The 25924-nt window shown below is 39.1% G+C and overlaps 1 protein-coding gene across 7 annotated transcripts in view; it reads right to left on the reverse strand.

Annotated features, from left to right (window-relative positions):
* The window catches only part of PLXNA1 (plexin A1), a 405135-nt gene that overhangs the window by 148808 nt on the left and 230403 nt on the right, over positions 1 to 25924 (reverse strand). For 6 of the 7 annotated variants that reach the window (XM_058168162.1, XM_058168161.1, XM_058168157.1 and 3 more), the window contains one exon: positions 5403 to 5517. In XM_058168162.1, the coding sequence (XP_058024145.1) occupies positions 5403 to 5517 (115 nt within the window). Of the gene's footprint in view, positions 1 to 5402; positions 5518 to 23515; positions 25330 to 25924 lie in introns of those variants that run through there. The other variant, XM_058168163.1, reaches the window with a different exon arrangement.

The following is a 25924-nucleotide window of genomic DNA, read 5'->3' on the forward strand; positions in this document are numbered from 1 at the left end:
ATGTTGGATAACCATCTGACTGAGATGGTGTAGGGTTTCCTGCCTGGGCAGGGGGTTGGACTAGAAGGCCTCCAAGGTCCCTTCCAACTCTGATGTTATGTTATGTTATGTTAAGAATGCGGTTGGTCAGCCAGGCCATCCATCTGGTGGTGGTGCTGTCTAACCCACATTTTTCTACTTTATCTAGTAGTAGGTTATGGTCTACTTTATCAAATGCTTTACTGAAGTCCAAGTAAATTATATCGACAGCATTCCTCTGGTCTACTAATTTTGTCATTTTGTCAAAGAAAGCAATAAGATTAGTCTGGCATGATCTGTTTTTGACAAACCCATGTTGGCTTTTGGTTATTACTTTGTTTGCTTCTTAATTGCTTGATTATCTTTTCCAGAATCTTCCCCGGTATTGAGGTCAGGCTGATAGGTCTGTAGTTTCCTGGATCTGTTTTTTTTCCTTTTTTGAAGATGGGAACTACATCAACTCTTTTCCAGTCCTCTGGCAGCTCCCCTGTGCTCCAAGATCTTTGAAAGATACAGTTCAGTGGTTCTGAGATCACGTCTGCCAGTTCCTTCAGAACCTTGGAGTGTAATCCGTCCGGTCCTGGTGATTTGAACTCATCTAGGGTAGACAGGTGTTCACTTACCATTTTCTTCCCTATTTTAACTTGTGTTTCTAATCTGTTTTTTGTAGTGCTGTTTTTAATAGGTTGGATTGTTTTTTCCTTTTGTGTAAAGACAGATGCAAAAAATGAGTTAAGTAGATCTGCTTTCTCCCTGTTGCTTGTCATCTTCTTGTCACTTTCTCCCAGCAATGGGCCAATTGTTTCCTTGACTTTTTTCTTGTTTTTAACATGTTGGAAGAAGCTTTTTTTGTTATTTTTTACTTTTGTCACTAGCCTTTGTTCATTGTGAGCCTTAGCTTTCCTCACTTCATCTTTACAGGCTCGGGCTATTTGCTGATATTCTGCCTTAGTTATTTGCCCCTCTTTCCACTTTTTATATTTGTCCTTTTTGTCTTTCAATTTGTCAGATAGTTCTTTATGCATCCATGCTGGTTTCTTTTGAGATCTATTATTTTTCTTCTTCATTGGTATTGTGTTAGACTGCGCTTTTATAATCTCACTTTTCAAAATTTCCCAAGCTTCTTGAGTTGTTTTCCCCCTGAGGATTCTCATCCATTGAATCTTTCTCCAGCTCTCTCTAAGTTTATTGAAATTAGCTCTCTTAAAGTCCAAAACTCTAGTTTGACTTTGTTCTACTACTTGTATTTGCTTAATGTTGAATTCCAATATTGCGTGGTCACTTGCCCCCCAGGTTCCTGTAGCTTCAACACCTTCTATCATTTCATCTCTGTTAGTGAGAATTAAGTCCAGTATGGCTGATCCCCTTGTTGCCTTCTCTATTTTTTGGGAAACAAAGTTGTCTGCTAGGTTTGTTAGGAACCTGTTGGATCTTCCACTTGGTGCAGAGTTTGTTTCCCAGTTGATGTCAGGGTAGTTAAAATCCCCCATTACTACTGTGATGTGCTTCCTACATACCTTAGTTAGCTGACTAGCAAAAAGTTCATCTACTTCCTCTGTTTGGTTGGGTGGCCTATAGTATAGACCTATGGCAATATCGTTTTTCACCCCTTTTATATTGACCCAAATACATTCAAGATGATTTTCATCATTGTTGTGCTCTATTTCTGTAGAGATGTAGTTATTTCTTACATATAGTGGAACTCCACCTCCTCTTTTTTTTTTTTACATTTATATCCCGCCCTTCTCCGAAGACTCAGGGCAGCTTACATTGTGTAAGGCAATAGTCTCATTCTATTTGTATATTTATTGTATATTTTATTTGGTCTATTTCTTTTAAATAATTTATATCCCTCTAGCTGTATGTTCCATTTGTCAGTTTCATCCCACCAAATTTCCGTAATGGCAACAATATCATATCTGCCCTCATTTACTTGAATTTCTAATTCACCCTGTTTATTCCTCATACTCTGTGCATTGGTGTATAGACATTTGAGTCTATTTGGATTGACCTTGTGTTTACATTTGAGTAAACACAAATTTGAGCAGGAGGTTGGACTAAAAGACCTCCAAGATCCCTTCCGACTGTTGTGTTATATAGTTCTATATTTTAAATTTACCCTTCATTTTAAAGAACAGTAAATATACCATATCCATAGAATTGCATTGAATTTGACTTTTCAGACTGGTATTTCACCAGGAATATTTGTCAGCAGTTGTTTTGAGTTTTTTCAAGCTCCACCTTGCTTTTAACAATGAGTAAAATTAGTCTTATTCTTAAACAGGACTATTTTCTCCAAACAAACTAACATGAGATGTTTCAATATACAGAACTGATAAACCCAGGTAAATTTACACTTTGCTACTTATCCAAATCATGTGGATAAAAGTCACTTTTTGTGAGATGGGCAGCCCTATAAATTTGATGCATAAATAAGCACAAAACAGAAACTAACTGCTATGGAGTAGCAAGAATTAACACTTGGCAAGAAATATAAAAGTCATTTGCTTTATAATAAAGAGGAAACCTAGGATGATATAGAGCCACCCAGACAGTTCTGTTATTCAAGTTTATTATCCAATGTATTATTAGATTTCAGCATTTTTGTCCCCTTGCAGATCAAAAGCCATCCCTTAGGGGAATAAGCCAAATGATAAAAGCTCAAAATTATTCAAATTATGGTTTGAAGATAGAATTTGCTTTAAGCTGACTCATTTCTGCAGGGCATGTGCTCTGTCACTTACAATTATTGATTCTCCTTGACAGTTCAAATACTTTAATCACTCAGGTTAATAACTAAGGTGGAATAGATACATAAAATCAGGACTTTTTTTTTGAAACAAATGTTTTACTTAAGCTATATGTTACAATTTTCCTTAAGACTTTAGATATAAACATACATATGGTTTTCCTGAAAGCCAGTTTATAAGTAATTTGGAAAAAAATCTGTCCACCATTACAACTTATTTTGGTTGGAAGAGTCCTCTCAGATAATGGAGCAAGAAAAAGAGCTTATAAAATGCCTGAAGGCTAAAGTGACAGTCTGATAAAGATGAGAGAAGAAAAAGGAAGAAAGGGTCCTAGTGAACATAACCGTGACCTCTCTGAAATTGACTTGCTGGCCTGTAGGCTTCTTTCTTAATGGTTTGCACAGGGACTCTAAGAGGAAACTACAAAAGGATAGAGAAGTTAAATCCTCTGGTTCTTGAAAGACTCTGATTCTTTGTTAAACAGAGCATTCCACCACATGCATGATAAACAAGACAACAGTGTTTATCTAGCAAGTGTCATGTCTGCTTAAATCTCTGGATCAACTTTTGGGAAGCTTTAGAATGCCCATCCCCATAATGCTTACTTCATACTAAATGTCATGAAAATAATACATTTTTTTACGTATAAAATGTACAGCAAAGATGTCTGCAAATATTACACGGGCCGTGATAGCTCAGGCTGTAAGAAGCCTGTTATTAAAACACAGCAGCCTGCAATTACTGCAGGTTCAAGCCCGGCCCAAGGTTGACTCAGCCTTCCATCCTTTATAAGGTAGGTAAAATGAGGACCCAGATTAATTGGGGGAGCAATAAGTTGACTTTGTAAAAATATACAAATAGAATGAGACTATTGCCTTATACACTGTAAGCCGCCCTGAGTCTTCGGAGAAGGGCGGGATATAAATGTAAATAAAAAAAATATATTTATGAATAATTACAAAAAACAAGGGAACACGATGACTCAGTGGCTAAGACGCTGAGCTTGTCGATCAGAAAGGTCGGCAGTTCAGTGGTTCGAATCCCTAGTGCAACATAACAGAGTGAGCTCCTGTTACTTGCTCCAGCTTCTGCCAACCTAGCAGTTCGAAAGCATGTAAAATGCAAGTAGGAAAATAGGGACCACCTTGCTGGGAAGATAACAGCGTTTCGTGTGCCTTCAGCATTTAGTCATGCCAACCACATGACCACAGAGACGTCTTCGGACAGCACTGGCTCTTCGGCTTAGAAATGGAGATGAGCACCGCCCCCTAGAGTTGGGAACAACTACCACCTATGTGCAAGGGGAACCTTTACCTTTAAAAAAATAGTTCCCTTTCTATACTATGTTATATTTTAATGTTATATTTTATTTTAAAAGATTTGTATGTTTATGGTCACCCATCTTTCTGGGTAGCTCACAACAATAAAACTAAAAAAAAAACATTTAAAAAAACCCCTAAAAACCTAGTGCCTCAATCAATTTTCCAGGGTACCCCAACAATCCTTCACAGACTTTAACACTCTACCCCGGTACCTGAGTAAACAGCAAGGTTTTAATGGCCTTCCGTAACACTAAAAGAATGGGGGCCTTCTGGATTGCTGAGGGGAATGATTTCTATAAAGGAGGAGCAGCCACAGATAAAGCCTACTTCCAAGGTTCCGTTAGATGATAATGTTTCAGAGAGGGACCTCCAGCATGCCCTTCCTACTCAATCTAGTGGGATGGACAGATATGTCAAAGAAAGGTAAAGGTAAAGGCTCCCCTCGCACATAAGTTCCTGACTCTAGGGGGGCATTCCTGACTCTAGGGGGCAGTGCTCATCTCCTTTTCAAAGCCGAAGGCCAACGCTGTCCAAAGACATCTCCGTGGTCATGTGGCCGACATGACTAAATGCCAAAGGCGCACGGAACGCTGTTACCTTCCCACCAAAGGTGGTCCCTATTTTTCTACTTGCATTTTTTTACGTGCTTTTGAACTGCTAAGTTGGCAGAAGCTGGGACAAGTAACTGGAGCTCACCCCGTTACGCAGCACTATGGATTCGAACCGCTGAACTGCCGACTTTTCAATCAATAAGCTCAGTGTCTTAGCCACTGAGCCATCATGTCCCTTTTTTCAAAGAAAGGCAGTCCTGCAAATAGCTGATCCTGATCCTATGCTATGTATAGTTTTAAAGATAATGACCAGAACCTTGAATTGCACATGAAATGAAATTAGAAGGTCTATGCAGCTTGCATAACAAGGGGAAACCTAGAGGCGTCCAATACCATGCATACCTAGGTTTGCCAACATTCCACCCATTTTGTACAATCCAATTTCACATCTTTGTCTAAATCTCTACTGCACAGCAACACACTACAATGCCTTTCGACTTTTCCTTGCATGGCCTGACTTTCAAATTCTCCTTTCTCATTCTTTCAAGTCACCTCAGTCTTTTCTTATTCCGATGCCTAAGTAGATACGGATTACTCAATATTGAATCAAATGATTACTACTATTTTTGAATTCAGGATTTGATCCTTCTTTAAATGAAATGGGGCTTTGGGCTGTATCATCTGAGAAATGAAAAAAGAGACAGGAGGAGAAAGCAGATGAACTGTAACATTGAGCAAAAAAGTCAGACTTGGGTATATACCTCAGACATGTTTACACGGCCTTCAAGGAAGGAACAGTCTGCTGCATTGTGAGTACAAATATGACGATATTTACACCAGTGGCAAGGGAAGGATCCATTCACACAGGACAGGCAGCTGTAAAAAACAAAAAATGAAGACAAGCATTAATACTTTCAGAAACATCTTGATTACAGAAGAGTGTGTCTTTTTCATTACTACTAGCAGTAAACAAAAGTGGCTCATGACAAAGATCCAGAAAGTATTGATAATATATACCGGGGTAGTCAACCTTTTTATACCTACCGCCCACTTTTGTATCTCTGTTAGTAGTAAAATTTTCTAACTGCCCACAGGTTCCACAGTAATGTGCTGTGTATCGTCGTCTGTGCATGCCTCTCACGCATTGTGGATTGGGTTTGCGGGGGGCGCCGGCTACCAGCTCTGCTTGTCTGTTACAGCTGGGTGGTGTGGGGGGAGATGCAGAAGCTATTCTGGGATGAGGCTTTTTTGTTTGCGGTCGCACTATAGCGCCATTTAGTTTCACTTACATAACGTGAACTAAACTTATGCACGGGCGATACAAATAGTATATTTTCAGAAATTTAAATTGTCATGGGGAATTTTATGAAAACCTAATGAAAATGTTTTTAAATAATGCTATGAAATTTTTTTTTAAAGTCAATTAAATTTTTAAAAAAGGAAAGTGCTTTAGTATCAGATAAAACCCCTACCGCCCACCATGAAAACTGGAATGTCCACTAGTGGGTGGTAGGGACCAGGTTGACTACCACTGATATATACAATAAGCGAAGAAATGAACATCAGGCCAAGAAATGAAAAACTTGTACTATACAATGGAACCTGTGGGGAAAATCTTATAGGTTAGGACAGTGGATTAACATCTGGATAGGGCCATAAGTACTGACATCTCTGTTGTGGCTAAAAGCCTCTGTTGTGGCTTTTTGGCAAAATGTTTGCCATATAATACAAATCATAAAATGGCAATGGTAGAAACACATCATCCCTTAGGATCATAATAGGATACAGAGTAAAATGTCAATGAAAAATGTCCCTGACAGGGCCCTCCAAGTCTTTTTCCATAGTTTTATGTCCTTAGTTCCATGTTGAGACAACTGACTTCACTACTGAATCAAAGATGAGAACACTATAAAAAGCCAAGACACCACCTTCAGTGACTGCAAACACAGAACTTTACAAATGTCACAGTTTAATATTCACATTCCTTAGCCCTTGTGTCAACCGCCTTCTCCTTTCTCCACACTGGGACCTCATAATGCTTTCCGTGTGATTAAATCTGTGCCCCAATGACCTCGGCTACTAACTTGGCAGCATTACAATTCTTTCTTTCCATCGATATGCACCATGGGTTGAGTCACAGACTTTGTGAGCTTTATTTTGGGATGTATGAAAAGCAATTTAAATAAACAGATAACAAAACAACAGAGTTCCACTCAGTGGAGAAAAACCCTGAAAAATGTAATATAGAATCATTCCGGGGGAAAAAATATATACAGTTACACAAAATCCGAGTCAGATTAACATTTGAAGAGTGTTATTTTTTAAAATCTTATTATAACAACATACTACAATGTCTTCTATTATCTACTCTTCCCAAGATGGTGCCGCGGACGGCAGCCTTGGTGAAATGCTCTCTCATAGTTTTCCTATTTTTTAATCATTCTTTGTGATTCACTACAGATTTTATACTCAAGAAATTAATGTATTTTATTCTCTTTATCTACACTCAGAGCATATACACCAAAGACAAATTCCTAGTGTGTCCAATCACACTTGGCCAATAAAAGAATTCTATTCTATTCTATTCTATTCTATTCTATTCTATTCTATTCTATTCGCAGATGAGACAACAGTGATTGTGTCGAGACAATGATAAATCTGCATACCGACGGGAGGTTGAACAACTAGCCTCATGGTGCAACCGGAACAATCTGGAACTGAATACACTCAAAACCGTAGAAATGGTGGTAGACTTTAGGAGAAACTCTTCCATACTTCCACTCTCACAATAGTAGACAACACACTATCAACCCACTATTCAAATTTCTAGGTTCTACCATATCGCAAGATCTAAAATGGAGAGCTAACATCAAAAACATCATCAAAAAAGCACAACAAAGAATGTTCTTTCTGCGCCAACTCAGAAGGCTCAAACTATTCAAGGAGCTGCTGATCCAGTTCTACCGAGGAATTATTGAGTTTGTCATCTGCACCTCTATAATTGTCTGGTTTGGTTCTGCAACCCAACAAGACAGACACAGACTTCAGAGGATAATTAGAACTGCAGAAAAAAACAATTGCTACCAACCTTCCATTGAGGACCTGTATACTGCACAAGTCAAAAAGAGGGCTGTGAAAATATTTACAGACCCCTTGCATCCTGGACATAAACTGTTTCAACTCCTACCCTCAAAACAACACTATAGAGCACTCCACACCAGAACAACTAGACACAAGAACAGTTTCTTCCTGAACGCCATCACTCTGCTAAACAAATAATTCCCTCAACACTGTCAAACTATTTACTAAGTCTGCACTACTATTAATCTTCTCATAGTTCCCACCACTCATCTCCTTCCACTTATGACTATATGACTGTAACTTTGTTGCTTTTATACTTAAGATTTATATTGATATTGTTTCCTGATTGCTTATTTATACCCTATGACTATCATTAAGTGTTGTACCTTATGATTCTTGATGAACGTATCTTTTCTTTTATGTACGCTGAGACCATATGCACCAAGACAAATTCCTTGTGTGTCCAATCACACTTGGCCAATAAAGAATTCTATTCTATTCTATTCTATTCTATTCTATTCTATTCTATTCTATTCTATTCTCATGTTGCTTCTGTGCATACTATATAGCCTTTGAAAGGATGGAAGGCTGAGTCAACCCTGAGGCCCATCAATATTGACCCACAGGCCACTGTGGGCAGAGTTTTACCTACAATACTGCATTTTAATCACATCACCACCAGGGCTCAAAAGAATTAGTGGGTTTTTTGATAGATAAAGAATTCTTTAATTTCATTTCCCCCAATGATCAAACCCGTAAACTCAAGTTTATTTATGAGTTTTTGATCTTCATTCCCATTTGCCTCTGCTTTGTTCACATTGGAGAGAAAAATTCAGGATCTCGTTGGTAGTCTTCATTTGTGATATGTGTGGGAAGGGGGAATGAAGGGAAAGAAACAGACGAAGTAAACAGAACTCTAGTTTTTGTTTTAAAATCAGTAGCAGCTTTTTTTCTCATACTGACAACAGTTACGGCTGCTACTAATCCAGAAACATCAGATAAATAGACATCCTAGAAATCATATTCCCCAGTCTCTGGTACACCAGGGCCCAATTATACCTGCAAAAACAGAATGCTACTGTCTGGGTTTGCTGTAAATGTGATATGTTTTCAATTGTCATCTTATTCAGTCAAATGTTTTTGATCTCAGCATTCAGAGAAATGAAGATTTGTATGAGGCCTGAGGAGAAACAAAATCAATTCCCATATTTATATAGCTTTGGTGAGCCATGTGAATAAAGTCTTGTTAAGAAAAATAATCAGGAGATGGGTTACCCTGACTGTAACTAGGTAATTCAAATCACAGTTAATCATTAATCCACCCATGTTCAGCCCACTTTCTAAAGTTCAGTAACCAAAGACTTAACAATTTGTAGAACTTTGGTCTCATTGCTAAAGATATAAAAAAATAGCTATTTTCTGGAAGTTTATTTGTGTTTATTTGTGTTTTCATTCCCAAACCAAAAACAGATTTAACAAACATGTTTGTTTATTTCATCTATTTATATATCACATATATCATACTCAAATTCATGTATGATTATCCATTTTTTAATACCTAAAATGGTACAATCATAATCGGTAGGCAAAATATTGAATAAATTCATTATCTGGAAAGAAACTATTAAATATTGTACATAAAGAATGTGTGAAGTTAATCCTTGCATATCAGATTCAAAAGATGCTGTGCACCCTGTGATGACAAAAACGTTCAGCACTATGGGGACACCATTGGGCTTCAGTGGGTACAATACAAAATTCTCAATCCCATGCACTTGCTTTGAATTCACTGGGCCATATAGCCTTTTCCAATTATTAATACCTGTTGCATCAGCAAATAAACCCCCATGAGGGAAAAACATAAAAATTGCCCAACTTCCTCTCAAAAGAAATACAGTAACAGAAGCAGTTAGATAAGACAGCACATAGATCTGACATTCAATCTCATCAGTGAAACATCAGCTGGATTCATTTTTGAGATGCCCATAAAAATCAACAGCTCTGAGACTCATTCTATTTATCGTATATGATTTTATTTCCACCTTCCATATTGTACAGTATGAATTCTGCTTGCCACAAGCAAAAATGTGTGCCAGTTACAAAGTACGTCAATGGCAATCAATGATTGAAAGATGTGTAACAGTTGTAAATGTGCGCCTGTTGTGAAGCACACAAACCAGGGGTGAAATGTAAAATTTGTAACTACCAGTTCTGTGGGCGTAGCTTGATGGGGGGAGTGTAATGTGACTGGGAGGGCATGGTCAACTTTTTTTTAACTTTCAAAAGCATTTTTTCTACAATCTCTTTGGCCGAAGAGGTTGTAAAAAAATGCTTTTAAAAGCCTGTGATGATCAGGCAACTCAGCTGGGATCGCCAGAAGGAAAAAAAGCTTTTAAAGGATTCTGATGATCCCAGCTGAGTTGCCTGATTGCCAGAAACTTTTAAAAACATTTTTTCTACAACCTCTTCGGACGAAGAGCTTGTAGAAAACATGCTTTTAAAGGGTTCTGATGATCAGTCAACTCAACTCGGATCGCCAGAGAAAAAAAGCTTTTAAAGAATTCTAATGATCCCACCTGAGCCACGCAATCATCAGAGGCTTTTTTTTTTACTTTTAAAAGCATTTTTTCGGTGGAAGAAAAAATGCTTTTAAAAGTAAAAAAAAAACTTCTGATGATCATGGGGCTCAGATGGGGGGGCAGGGATTTTTGCTACTAGTTCTCCGAACCACCTGCTGCCATCACTACCAGATTGGGTGATCCGGTCCGAAATGGGAGTATTTCACCCCTGACACAAACGGTGTGCATGTGACACTGCAATGGCTGTAAATGCAAGGATTGCTTGCAAAGTTGTTTTTTTTACCACTGCTGTAACTTCAAATGATTGCTGCACAGGTTATTGAGTAAGCAAGGGCTACCTGCTTATAATATAATACACATCTATTATATTTCTAGACTTTTGCTAAATTCACTTAATTAATGGGTGAGTTTGATGCAGTAATATTTATGTTTGAGAGTATAATCATGTGAAAATGAAAGTGAATTACTCCCGTGCCAACATTAATTCTTTAAGCAGAGATGAAATAGTTTTATGTGAGAAACTAAATGTAACCTCTGTTGGGTTTTATTAGTGGGTAGTCCTGTGCACCAATATCTATTAACATATTTTCTTCCTTTTTGGAAGTTTTTCTTCTACCTCTGCTAAGGAAAAAGAAATACTTTTCATCTCAACTGATCACCCTGGCAATATCCACTGAGGTTCCTTGTTTTAGGACCTTTTAGACCCAGGGAGACTCTTCATACTTCTATTGAGATCTGAATACGCTTCATTCAAAATTAAGCATTATAGCATGTTTGGGAGTTTATCCCCTATATCCATATGTCATCCCTATCTGTTTATGTTTCAGCAGCAGGTTGCTTGACAGCCTGACACCATCTGTTCCATCTCTCCTTTTTCCTGGGGTGAACATTGTTTACTGTCAATATTCAGGGACTAAACATTTTTTAATGTTTAGAGAAAGTAACTGCATTTCCACAACTTACATATTTGGTCAAACCAGCTCAAATCAGTCATAATAGGCTCAAGCCCAATCTTCCTTTCAAACTTAGGTATTGTTTAAGAGGTAATACTCAAATCCTTTCATCGAGTCTAGGTAATCTCTTCACAAGAGGCATTTCCGGTAAGTAAAGCCATAAATTGATTAATCTGATCTAGAAAGATTCGGGGGGGCGGGGGAAGCTAGACCGAAGTACTATTTCCATCTTTGCTACAGAGCGATACTTGAAATGTGTTAATTAAATTTCTGTTTGAGTTTGTGAATTGGCTAGACAGGATTTCACATTTTTGTAAAAAGCCCATTAAATCTGAGATAATGAGAATGGCAATACCATCTTCAAAAGTTATGGTTTATATTTTTAGACAATTAGGGCCACTTTTGTTTCGTTCACTGCTGCCGTTTTTAAGTTGGTTTCAAAGCATCTGCGTGCGGAATTTTTCAAATTAATTATGATTGATTCTCACGCTTGCCTGGGGTCAGGTTCATATGATTTGGCATTATATTGGATATTAATGTAATTCTGGAAACAGCGCTATATAATATATTAAAAACGCTATAAAAGAAGTTCTCAAAGCTTCATGGGAAATATTGGAGGGCACGATGCCCTCTAGTGGAGAACATATTTGCAAATAGGAAAAAAGAATAATATTTATAATTATGCTTGCATACATATCCATAAGCTTTCATGAGGGAATATAGAATGTAAGAATCACATAAAGAAAACAACTTATTTTTAAATACTCTCTCAAAATATCAAATAATCAGAGATAAAAAATCTTTGCCTGTTAATTACATTTAAAAAATTTCTAAGGAGAACTTTAAAAAATGTATACCATGTTGTTAAGCCAAGAAATAAAGATTTTTGCTCCTAAAAATTTTTGCAGTCCTACACAAACTTCTGAACTCTGCTATGTGAATCTTTCTTTTGTAGTCAAGATTACTGGGCAAGGCAAATCAGAGTTTATGCTAGTTTACAGAAGGGTTTTTTTTTTAACCTGATAGCCACAATTACTTAATTGATGTTCAAGGACCACAAAGATCTTGCTGTAGTGCAGTGATGGTTAATCTTTTTGGTGCTGAGTGCCCAAAGCGCAAGTGTGCGAATATACATTCATGTGCCCAAACCCCCAAACTGCAATGCAATTGCCCTACCCCCACATGCGCGTGTGTGTCCCCTGGGCATACCCCCCACCCCCACCCCCCATTTTGGCTTCCAGGTTGGACAGGCAGCTTTTGAGGCCCAAAACTGGGCATGGGGGTGCCGCATGAGGATCCCCGTGCCCCGTTTGGGGCCTGGAAAGCCTTCTGCACCAATCTGCACCCCCCCTGTGCACGCACCCCACCTCACGCACAAGCACATCCTCCACATGTGCCCCCCCAGCACATGCGCGGCAGAGACCTGAACACCAGCTGGCCAGTGGGAGGCGCACACACATGTGTGGTGGAGCTGGGCTGGGGTGACAGCAAAGAGAGCCCTGTGTGTCCCCAGTGGCATGTGTGCCATAGGTTCACCATCATGGATCTAGTGCAATATTTTTTGGCAGTCTCTGACCACAAACCTACTTCCTCTATAGTCCTTTGTGAATGAATTTTGAGCAGAATTAACAGATGTAAAGTGCCAAATAATGCTATCCAGCAGCAGCATGGATGAAAGAAATGTTTTTTTTTCTTTTTAAAAAAACAACTTAAAAGTCAAAAGAGGCTGTGAGTAACAGGATGCCTTATTCTAACTGCCCCAGGATAGGAAGGAAAAAACTAGGGTGAGATGAGTAAATCCACATAAATCCAAACAACAGCATCAATATCCAAAAAACAAGGGATGAACAAGTCATTTAACTGCAGGATTATCCTGCTGATTTTAGCAGTTTGGGAATCATTGTACCTGTGAAACTATATGGTCTACCTTTCTTCCATCTGTAGGGAACTGCTATTTCTTATTGCCAGTCTAATTTATGAAATGCTCTATTTCTGTGATGGTGCCCTCTCTGTGGGCACGCAAACCATCACCCCAGTTCAGTTTCGCCCTGCATACATGTGTGCCTCCCGCTGGCCAGCTGGTCTTTGGGTCTCTGCCATGCATGCATGGGGCGTAAGTGCATGCATGAGGGAATGGGGCGCATGTGTGGGGTGCATGCAGGGGGCCACACATGCATGCGGGGGGGCAGGGTGCATGCGGGGCACTGCACACGCATTGCATTTTGGGAGTTTGGGCACACATGCACACATTCATCCACGCATACATGCGCTTTGGGCACTTGGTCTGGAAAAGGTTAGCCATCATTACTCTATTTCAATTCACTTATCATACAATACTAAAAGAAAAAATGAAAGCACCAATATTATTTACGACTGGCAAAGATTCTGTAATAAGTACCCTAATCAAAATTTTCCTACACAAATAATATATAACAAAAAATATGTCTTCAGGTAAATGTGGACATTTTCCTGAACTTATTGTTCTTACTATGTGTCTTATGACTCCAGGTTTTTTTGAGATATTTTTTGATTATTTAATTTAAAATATGTATTTCTTTCAGTGCTTCCATTTCTGCTGCTTAACACCCCTCATCACCTAACACCTAAAAAGCTTTTGAGTTCATCTAATTGTTTGACACATGTAGTATGTCAACTTTTGATTCAATTTTTTTTCTTGGCAACTTGACAAAGAGTAGGGAGTCTATATGTATGTGGGGAGATTAGAATTCATTTGAAAGGGGTAAACCACTTCCTCTTGAATCTCAGACTGGTATTGACAGAAGGATTCCTGAATGCATAGAGAATTATCTTGCAAGCAAGACTAATGAACGTGTCAAGGGTCTTGTCAAGTTATCCAAATGTGAAACAGAAAGGGCCACCAATACGAATGCTCCTTGGCATTTTCTTTCCTTTTTCTTTTCTTCTTTCCTTTATACTTGTAATAGGATAAATCTTGATATTTTCTATTATTTTCTAAATTTATTTATTACTTTTTTTGTATCCAGCTTTTATTAATTTTGCAAATAATTCAAGGCAGCGAATATATCAGTGGTGAAATCCTATTTTTTTTTACTACTGGTTCCGCGGGTGTGGCTTGGTGGGCATGGTGTGGCTTGATGGACAGGACAGGGGAAGGATACTGCAAAATCTCCATTCCCACCCCACTCCTGGGGGAAGGATATTACAAAATCTCCATTCCCACCCTACTCTGGAGCCAGCCAGGGGTGGTATTTGCCAGTTCTCCGAACTACTCAAAATTTCCGCTGCTGGTTCTCCGAACTGCTTAAAATTGTCAGTTCTCCAGAACCTGTCAGAACCTGCTGGATTTCACCCTTGGAATGTATCCGATATACCTTCTTCCTCCTGTTGTTCCTACAACAACATTCTGAGCTGAGCTGAGTTGGATTGAGAGTGAATGGTTGGCCTAAGATCACCCAGCTGGCTTTCATGGCTAAGGCGGGACTAGAACTAACCATCTCCTGGTTTCTAGCCCATGGCTTAACCAGTAGACCAAACTGGGTCCCAATTTCAATGCAAACTTCAATGGAACATTTTCAATCCAAATTTCTATGTATTTAATTATGTTTATAATATGATTGAGGGACACGCTGGCTTAGTGGGTATGAGATGCTGAGCTTGTCAATCGAAAGGTCGGCAGTTCGGAGGTTCGAATCCCTGGCGTTGCGTAATGGGGTGAGCTCCCGTTCCTTGTCCCAGCTTCTGCCAACCTAGCAGTTCGAAAGCACTTTAAAATGCAAGTAAAAAAATAGGGACCGCCTTTGGTGGGAAGGTAACTGCGTTCCATGCACCTTTGGTGTTGGATCATGCCGGCCACATGACCACAGAGACGTCTTTGGACAGGGCTGGCTCTTCAGCTTTGAAACGGAGATGAGCACTGTCCCCTAGAGGTAGGAACAACTAGCACATATGTGTGAGGGGAAATTTTACCTTTTACCTATAATATGATTAAATTTATCAACATTTCTATTATTAATAGAGCTTAAAGTATTGAAGATAAGAAAACAGTAAAAATTATATCAATATTAATAATATTTTAGGATCTCAATAAGGCAAACACAAAATTGTTCAACTGTTCATCCAAAATTGAGTATAACATAAAGGTACAGATTGTAGAATGGAACATGAAATTATTTGGTGTGAAATATATAGAAAATTAAAAAAAGAGAAAGTGTGCCAGGAAAACTTGATCTGTCTGCATATAATCAAAATGTAAGATTAGTGCTAGGAACAGATTTGATACACATAGCCAGGGGAACAATGAAAAGAAATAGGAGACACTGAAAACTGGAGCAGCCAAAAAAAAAGATGTGAACATTTCAAAGAGAAAAAGATCCAAGTGGCTTTCAGTACAAGCTATCACAACAGTCAGGAAAAAAGGAGCATGAAAGCCATGGGCAACAAACAGAACAACACAGACTTTCAACATCAAGCAAATATAGGATAAGGATTCTTGATCTAACAAGCAGAAGTAAATAACAAAAACAAGAGAATGACAGGTGTTTTAAAAGACTGGAGAAATCACAAGAAAATGTATAGCTCAGGTAGGTAATCAAGTAATCATGGAAGTGAACTGAAAGAGGCAAACAGGATTAAAGGAAGATGAAAAGAATATGCTGAAATCCTTTACGGGTAGGATTACAGAATGACATAGAGAGAATATATTCAATAACTGACACTTCTAGAAAGCTGCCAAAGGTTAAAATATCAGGTGCAGAAGGAAACTTAACTGATCAATTTAAATATTTAGGCAAAGAGGCAGTTAAAGTGTTAGCATCCCTATGTCAACAAATATGAAATAAGACTATACTGTTTAAAAGTTGAAATATATTTATATACCTATACTTATACCAAAAAAGAGAGATAAAAGATAATGTGCAAATTATTGAAATGTTGCACTAATTCACCATACAAGTAATATATCATACAAGGTGTGTTTTTTTTAAAAGGTAGAATCATATATGGAGAAATACCAAGAACAGATTTCGGAAAAAGGCAGAGGGACACATCACATAGTTAACTTAAGATGGATATAATGTAAAACAAGATTATTTCAGCAAGGCCTCTGATGTTGTAGTTCATGACAGTCAGAATGTAAAATATATTAAGGTCAATAAAGTGCCTTATTTGTACTGAAGAACCAGGTTCACAAAGACCAGGATGCACATTGTCCCCACATGTCTTCAACTCATACTGTAAATATAATTATATGGATGGTAGGGCTGGAAGAAATGACAAGCTGAGATTAAAGATGTAGAGCCCCAGCAGCAGTGCTGTGCCCACCACCAGTGCTCTGCCCCATCCATGGACCGCTCACTGCCCGGCCTCGCCTGCTGGCCCCGCAACTGAGTGCTTCCCTTTCACAGGGACAGCCCCAGCCCCCCTCATTTTACCGACCTCAGAAGGATGGAAGGCTGAGTCAATCTGGTCAGAATCAAACTGCAAGCTGTGGGCAAAGTTAGCCTGCAATACTGCATTCTAACCACTGCATCACCACGGCTCAACTTTTCCAATCCACTAGAGCAGGGGTCCCCAACCTTGGCAACTTTAAGCCTGGTGGATTTCAACTCCCAGAATTACCCAGCCAGCAAAGCTGGCTGGGGTATTTTGGGAGATGAAGTCCTCCAGGCTTAAAGTTGCCAAGGTTGGAGAGCCCTGCACTAGAGGAATCCCTACTTAGAGCATTCTCAAGAAATGGCTATTCCATCATCTGCTGAAATATTTTCAGGAAAGAAGAGTCCACTGTCTTCTAAGGAAATCTGTTCCAATGGTGAAATCCTACTGGTTCGCACAGGTTCGGGTGAACCCGTAGTAATAAAAGCTACCGGTTCGGGGAACCAGTAGTAAAAAAAAACTAGCAGTTGGTCCAAACCAGTATTTCCGATGATCAGCTGTGCTGCACAATTAACATCCACTAGAAAGCAGAAAACCCTGTTTTCTAGCGAATCTAAATAGTGCGGCACAGCTGTCCCCCCCCCTTGCTGTTCTATTTACCTTGTTAAGCGTCCTTGTTCTGTGTGAAGCATGTGTTTGGTGCGCACCACACATGTGCGCGAAGTGTGCATTTGGCACGCACTGTGCATGCATGGGCAGCGAACCAATGGCAAGTGCAGAGGATTTCATCACTGATCCTCTGCAGTTTAATATGAACAGGTTTAATATTATTGTATAATATATGGTATTTTCTTTATCGTATCTTGTCTTCTGAAGTAATAATGAACAAGTCTACAACATCTTTTCTACCACAGCTTGCCCATAACTATCATATCATCCCACGATCTATTGTTCAGGTTTATGTTCAGCACTTCCAATCATTCCTCCTACGTATTTCCATCCAGATCCTTACAAAAAAAACCCTATGTATGTTATTAAAGCAGGAATAGATATTTGTGGAAACCAAAAAAACAAAGTAATTGGCCACAGTCAAAAAAATCTTTACAAAATGTGTATATATGTAATAATTGTCTTTCAGTCCTTATTTTCTAACACTTTCTTCTTTACCAAATTAAAGTACAATGCAAAAAACTAAAAGTATTAAAACAGGTTAAGGCAAGTACTGAAAATCCCCAGGGGAGCCCAAACAGTTACTCAACTGTTTCTTATTTGAGCAACAAACAGTACGTGAAAAATCTTCTATTTAATCTACTAAGGTAATATTTTTCTTCAAAAATATTTCAAAATTATTATTTTGAAGTAAAGGTAAGGCCTTCCCCCCTGTCCCAGTTGTTTCTGGCTCTAGGGGGCAATGCTCTTCTCCATTTCTTAGATGAGGTTGCCAGCGTTGTCTGAAGATATTTCTGTGGGGATGTGTCCAGCCTGATCAATGGTGGGCTGCTATAGTTCAGTCCGGATTTTGCGAATAGGTAGTAACGGCGGTGGGAGGCTCCTCCCACCCACCCAGATGTCATCACGGACGGTCTGCATGCGCACACTCCTGTTGCAAACCGGTAGCAAAGGTAAGGGGAACTCACCCCTGAGCATGACTATATGCTGAGGTGCACGGATTACCTTCCCACTGAAGTGGTACCTATTTATATACTTGCATTTTGCATGCTTTCGAATTGTAGATTAGGTAAATTTAAACTGCAGAAATGTATCAAAAAGAAAAACACATGAAAACAAGTAGGACAGTTTGCTCCAACTGGTTGCATAGTCTACCTGCTGTCCTTTAACCTACAATGTTAATACATTATAGATAATTTGGATTTATTTTATAAAGCAATATATTGTTCTCCAAACTAAGAAATACTAAACCATGCTTAAAATCAAAGTCTAGTTTCTCTTTCTACATACTTATTTTTAAAAAAATCTAACACAGTTTACCACAAACTTCATATATTTAGCACTGTCTATTCTTGACGTGCATGTTTTGGGGTACTCTGCTAAAAACAATATTTAAAAATATATTCTGTATTTTATTTTGGCTGTACACTGCCCTGAGTCCTTCGGGAGAAGGGCGGTATAAAAATTTAATAAAATAAATAAATAAATAAATAACTAGGAAATGGATAACCTGTAATGAGAGGTATAATGTCTAATTTCTAGTACCCTCTACCATTTCATCATGTTGATCTGGACAGACTACAAAGAAAAGATTCAAGGCTTAATCCCAGCAAATATTTTCCTCAGAGGCCCATGAATTGTCTAGAAAAGGCAAAAATTGGTAACTCTGTTTTTCTCTCCACCACAAAACCAAACTGGGATGCCTGCTGAATCTGATATCAGCATGGGTAACAAAGACAGTTTTGGCAACAATAAGAGATACAGATATTTTCAGGAGGGGAAGACAAGGTTTAGCCTTTTCCCCATACTGCTATCTTCTGCTGTGCTGGCAATGGTATTTATAACGCTCAAAAGTTGGGTCTGCAGAATATGCTAATCTAGGCTAAAATGAGACTGGGCCTTACTTGTGCTAGGATTGAGGCGTCATGTGACCAGATTCAAAGTTTGGGAGGTTTGTTGTAACTTTGGTTGTTAAGCAAACAGTTCAAAGCCGAGAACTACCTGTAATGCTTTGATGTTAGTCAATAAGCTTATTTGCCTTAATTATGAACTGTGCTAATTAAAAACTAATACAAACCAGAAATAAAGAAAAAAATAAAGTGCAAAAAAGGAAAAAAAAGTAAGAAATTATCTCCCCCTCCATAGCAACAAATATAAACACTTTGGTAACATATCATCTTCCCTTAAAATACAACAAATGATCTCATCTCTTATTAATATACACATCTTTAAAACCTCATCATTCAGTCCTGGTCAGTAAAAGCCCATTGAGGTTTACTACAAATAACATATATACCGTATATACTCGAATATAAGCCGATCCGAGTATAAGCCGAGGTCCCCAATTTTACCCCAAAAAACTGGGGTAAACTGGGGACTCGAGTATAAGCCGAGGGAGGGAAATGAGGCAGCTACCGGTCAGGGAAAGCCTCCCTCCCTCAGCCGAGAAGGCTGGCGGCTCCCCCGCCCCGCCCTCTCACTGCACCGGCAGGGCTTCCCCGCGCTAATGCAAAAGCCCGCCAAGTTTGCACCATCCGGTATAATGTGAAAAAAAGAAGGAAAAAAAAAACTCGAGTATAAGCCGTATATACTCGAGTATAAGCCGAGGGGACGTTTTTCAGCACAAAAAACGTGCTGAAAAACTCGGCTTATACTCGAGTATATACGGTACTTTAATCTTAATCAAATAAACCAACTTTCTATTTCTTCTTTTTACTTTTAACAATCTTAATATTTTTTTTAAAAAAATCATCTTTACTTTTAACAATCATGGTCCTTAATCCCCTCAAATGAAGTCCTGGAACTGTAATACTATTTTTTTCTTGATTTCACAAGTACTTGCATCAGCCTGAATTGTCACTCAAGCTATGTATTGCTTGTTATATTAGTTTTTACTTGTTTGGTTTGCAGCTATTTGATTTTTTTTAAAAAAAAAAAACACCTAAGGGCCGCAATTATTTATTCACGACACTTTGTTCCAAACAGTGTTTTATAAAATATCTATTTTCAATAAATGTGTTGTGTATTTTGTAAAAAAACAATAAATAAATGAAGTCCTGGAACTCTGAAACTTGATTTGTTCTCATTTTGTCTTTGCCTCTTCTAATACCATTCTTCACAAACCTTAACAGGTTTATATTTGTATATCCAACATAAGAAAGTTATCCAGGATACTCTTGGTTTGGTAAAACATCAACTGGTTTCATTTATATATCATTGTAGCATCTCCTTCTATATCATACCCATAGCCCATCGTTTCTAAATCAACTGTTAAATCAGATTCAATCCTATCTGGAAAAGATTGCTCCTTTTCCATATCAGTTTCCAATCAAAATATATCTATAATGACAGACATTTTTAAAATTCACAGGAAGTATGAATTCTACTTCAACTTTAGGCATAAAAATCTGCTGGGTGTCTTTGGGCTAGTCACTATCTCTCAAGGCAATGTACCTAACAGGGTGGTTGTTGTTATGAAAATAACAAGAAGAAGAAATATTAAGTACTGCAATGAGTTATTTATAAGAATAAAAACAAAAAAACTCTAAAAACACTGTTCACAAATATCCAGAAGTGGGCTTCAGATGGTTCAGGCTGGTTTGGGCAAACCAGTTGTTAAGATTTTGTGCAGTTCGGAGAACTGGCAAATTGCACCACTAGCTGGCCTTTCCACCCTGCTTCTCCCAGTCACTCCTTATCTCGCCTTGCCCGCCTTGTCCAATGCCTAGAGTCATGCCCACAGCCCAGCTCCTTCACTCACTGCCTTGCCCAGACCACGCCATCCCTGTGGCCCAGATGATCTCTCTGCTTGCCTGCCTTCGCCATAGCCTACCATGCTGGCCACGTGGCCCAGCTGATCTCGGCATCCCATCCGCTCTGCTTATTGCGGCTGCCTTCGAAGCTAAGGCACTCAGCCAAGGGGCTGCCTTGGGGTGGACACAGCAAGGCTCAGATGCCTTTTGGGCCTGGCTCTCACCATCCTTCCACCCACATGACACCCTGCTCGCCCTCTGCCTCAGCTCGGGGGGATGCACCAGTTCCTGCCTCTCGCCTTCCGCGGGGCCTCTGCCCACATGCTGCCTGCCTGCTCACCCGCTCCTCTGCCTTGGGTTCCGCATTTAGGCCATGAGGAGGAGATGTGCCACTTCTGGGAGACCACTGAACTGGAGCCGAGATCACTGCTCTGCTGCAGTGGACGCATGCACATCCACCCTCCTGCTTGGAGCACTGGGATCTGAAGGGCAGGGCACTCGGGCTGGAAGAGGCACGTGGAAATTCTGGAGCTTGCCTTTGGGACAGATCAGTTCGTCCAAGCCAGGCTTTGCTCCCTGGGAAGGCTCTGCCACTGCACTTTTTAAAAAGGACTTTTAATGAAACCTCCAATCCCGAGCCAAAAAAAACCAGCTCTCCCCTCTCCACCTGGCGCATCTGCTTTGTCTCACTAAATCGGGCCTAGAGCCTGGGGGAGGATGACAAATTTAACAGTTGAGTGGGGAGGATGAATAGCCAGCAGAGCGAGGTTCATGAAGTAAACTCAAGTTTGTTAGCTTGGACCAGCAAAAGACAGTGGGCGGTGACAGCAGGGAATGGAAAGGACAACTGGAGAAACGGTGCAGTGCTCTGGCATTCAGGCTTCAAAGAAAAGCTTGCTTCAGGGCAAGGGGCACAACCCGCTTTCTAAAACAGAAAATTCTGTTAAGCTCCAGATCCTACAAAACAAGCAATGGTGTTCAGTCAGTGCACCCACCTCCTGCCTTTACAGTACAGTACTGTACTGCTTCTGGGATGAGGGGAGTCAGGAAAAGAAAAGGCAGCTTGCAAGAGTGGAGGCAGATAAACAAAGCAAGCAAGTGAGTGAACATTTGGCCTGCCGGGTGGCTTCTTTATTGTCCCTCGCACCTGTCTCCTCGTGTGAGAAGCGACCCAAGGATCTTCTCACTGGGAATGCTGCCCTCGTTCAGATTCCCCGCCTCTCTCTGGCAGCCCTCAGCCAAGTGCGGCTGCCCCACCAACCGACACCAGCTTCAGTAACAACAACACTATCTGCACCCAAAATCTTTTGTCTTGAAATGTTTCTTGAAAGTCACCCCAAAGGGGTGAGCAAAGTATGCTCCTTATCCTCCATTCTCATTAGGGGTAGTCCTTGATTTATGGCCACAACTGAGCCAAAATTTTCACTGCTAAGCAAGATTTAAGTGAGTTTTGCTCCGTTTTGTGATTTTTGTTGCCACTGTTAAGTGACGTTCAGTAGTAGTAATTAAATAGAGATTGTATCTTGTTGAGACCGTTGAGGCGAGCGGCCAGGAGGTGGGGCCAGGCATGGTGAGTGACATTGAATTGGCCATGACCAACCAGTCACATGACCACCCAGCCATGCCTACCCAGCAAACAACCGGTTGTTAAATTATTTGACTCCCACCACTGCAAATATCCTCCAATGTTAAAGCATTTTATTCCATTCTATATTAGTAAGTCAAACTCACATGCTTTTTCCCTTTGATTGTAATTTTTAATTCCTTCTGGTTCCCCTAATGTCCCACCGTCAAAATCCCATCATCATCTCCTGCTCCTCCTCCCCCCCCCACACACACAATTCAAACAACAACATTTTCCCACAGGGCTTTAAACCTGCCAGAGAACCTGCCAGAGATTACCATAAATTTCCTTGTGAAGAACAGCTGTCTGGAGAGTTCATGGACAATCCCAGTCCTCTCCTTGAGGTGAATTGCAGAGTTGACTTTGCACTCCAATTCTTCCTTCTGCCACAGTCATTGACTCCACTCTGAGGGAAACTATCATCAATTTGCCATTTCTTTCCCAGATATGCTAATTCTTAGTATCCTGACAATTCATCTCACTTAAACCATAAAACTAGGTGAAATTAAGCCAATCCTATTGAGCATTACATACTCTGATAGTTACATTCCAAGATAAATACAGCTGAGTCTTTTCTATTTTTCTATGAGTCCTTCACATCACATACTATCTGCATTTTTAAACTGGAATATTAAAGACTAAATAATTCAGACAAAGAAAGCAGATGTTCTACAACTGAGCTTCAGCCCTTACCCACCGAGGGATGCCTGCTAAATAGCAGCTTTTATAGAACAATATAATCTGTCATCAAATGGCAACAGTTGCCAAGAAAAAAATCACATCAGACTCCACACACTCAATTCTTGTGGACACATTGTATGTCTTCACACATAATCTTCCAAACACAATTCAGGGTTTGATTTGTGAAATCTTAACAGCCCCTTTGTATCTTCTGAAATCTATTTCTAAATCTGACAAAACCATATTTTCCGTACTATTCTGCTTGCTGAAACCAAATACCACTAACACTCTAACTTTTATTTTATTTTTATTTATTTATTTTGTCACAACAGTACATATAAGTGTAAGCATGAAATAACTATACAATATATAAGCATATATATAAGCATAAGTATGTAATAACTATATTAATTGGATATAATGAAAGGAAACAAAAGGATAGGAACAGTAGGCACGCTTGTGCTCTTATGCACGCCCCTTACAGACCTCTTAGGAATGGTGTGAGGTCAATAGTAGACAGTTTTTGGTTAAAGCTTTGGGGATTTTGGAAAGAGACCACAGAGCCAGGTAGTTTATTCCAAGCATTAACAACTCTGTTACTGAAGTCATATTTTCTGCAATCAAGTTTGAAACGGTTAACATTGAATTTAAATCTATTGTTAGCTCTTGTATTGTTATGATTGAAGCTGAAGTAGTCTTCAACAGGAAGGACATTGCAATAGATGATTCTATGAGTTAAGCACAGGTCCTGTCGAAGGCGGCGGAGTTCTAAGTTTTCTAAACCCAGGATTTCAAGTCTGGTGGCATAAGGTATTTTGTTGTATTCAGAGGAGTGGAGAACTCTTCTTGTAAAATATTTCTGGACACGTTCAATTGTATTGATGTCTGAAATGTGGTATGGGTTCCAGACAGGCGAGCTGTATTCAAGAATTGGTCTAGCAGATGTTTTATAAGCTCTGGTTAGTAGTGTAGTGTTTCTGGAGAAGAAGCTATGCAAGATTAGGTTTACAACTCTTAAAGCCTTGCGGTGTAGTTGCAGTGGGCTTTGGCACTTAGATCATTTGATATGAAAACTCCAAGGTCTTTAACAGGGTGAGGGTCATCTGTAAGGTAATGTCCATAGAGCTTGTATTTAGTGTTTAGATTTTTTTTCCCAATGTGTAAGACAGAGCATTTGCTGGTTGAGATTTGGAGTTGTCAAGTTTTTGACCATTCTGACACAAAGTCAAGGTCTTTTTGAAGGGTAGCTGTATTGTTGGTAGTGTTAAATAGTTTAACATCGTCAGCGAAGAGAACACAATTACTTATAATATGGTCACAGAGATCATTAATGTATAATATGAAGAGTGTTGGCCTTGGGGAACGCCGCTATTGACAGGAACAGGATTTGATAGAGCACTGCCAATTTTGACCACTTGTTGTTGATTTGACAGGAAAGCTGTTATCCAATTGTGGAGGGGTCCTGAGGTGCCATAGGATTCTAGTTTTAGAAGTTTATCATGTACCACTGAATCAAAAGCTTATTCTTCTATTAGATAAAACTCTCCTTTTGGAAATCTGTCAAATTTAGGATTTTTTCCAGAACTTTTAGGGGTTCCTTTGCTTCCAATTGTGCTATAGAAAATGTACAAGCAGATCTACATTTTGCAAATGTAATGAAAGGGTGAAAGAAAGCAAGGGTATTTTATACATTATGATCCCAAATCTATTTTTCCCAGTCCAGTATATTTGTCTTCCAAATAGTCTGAGATTTTGGAGAACATCATGACAGTTCTTCAGCTGATATCAACTAACTGTACCAGCTTTACTGAAGCAGCTCCAATTTGTCCAAGTTACTGAGAAGACCCTCTTTAATAATTTGAAAATTTCATCCATCTGCAGGTTTTTTTTGATAGCAGTAACACACAGACCTATTTTTTTCTTTTGCTCCTAATTTTCTAAAAGCTGTTTTTTCTTCAAAAATTTTCTGATTTTCTTCAAAAAGCTGTTCTTTCTGCCTGTAGGTAAACACAATCCTCTTTACTAATTGCATTTTAATTCCATATATGTCTCTTCTATTCTAAATAAAAAGGCCATGACTAGTAACCAACTGTTCCAATTCTATGTTTGTATTATAATGCTTCTTCAGAAAGGTACCACTAATTCCCTCAAAATGTGGATAATATACACAGAGTTCAAGAAACAAAGGTTTTCGATAAACACTGCTTAGCATGATGTACAATATAATCTTTGTGGTAATTCAGTTTCTGCCTAGCTGAACCTCCCTGGATCTCCAGACTTAAGTAAAGTCTGCTCTTCAGTCCATCAAGCTTGTACATAACATATTGTCATGCTCCTTGACAAACATTTTGATATATTAGGATTCGGTTAAAAATGGTCTCACAGGCAAAACATTCAGTTATAAGTAAATAACTGACAGAATGAATACAAAACTCGTGTTTTTCAAGTCACAGGTGTTTTATTAAAGCTACCTTCTATAAATTAAAAACCATAAATAATCATCTTATGGCAACCTGCCTAGAACATGTCCATTAAATGCCTAATACCCCATCTGGAAAGTGATCATGTCTAAACATATCCAAGAGAAGTGTA

The sequence above is a fragment of the Ahaetulla prasina genome, chromosome 2 (assembly GCF_028640845.1).
Source record: "Ahaetulla prasina isolate Xishuangbanna chromosome 2, ASM2864084v1, whole genome shotgun sequence".
Classification (NCBI taxonomy): domain Eukaryota; kingdom Metazoa; phylum Chordata; class Lepidosauria; order Squamata; family Colubridae; genus Ahaetulla; species Ahaetulla prasina.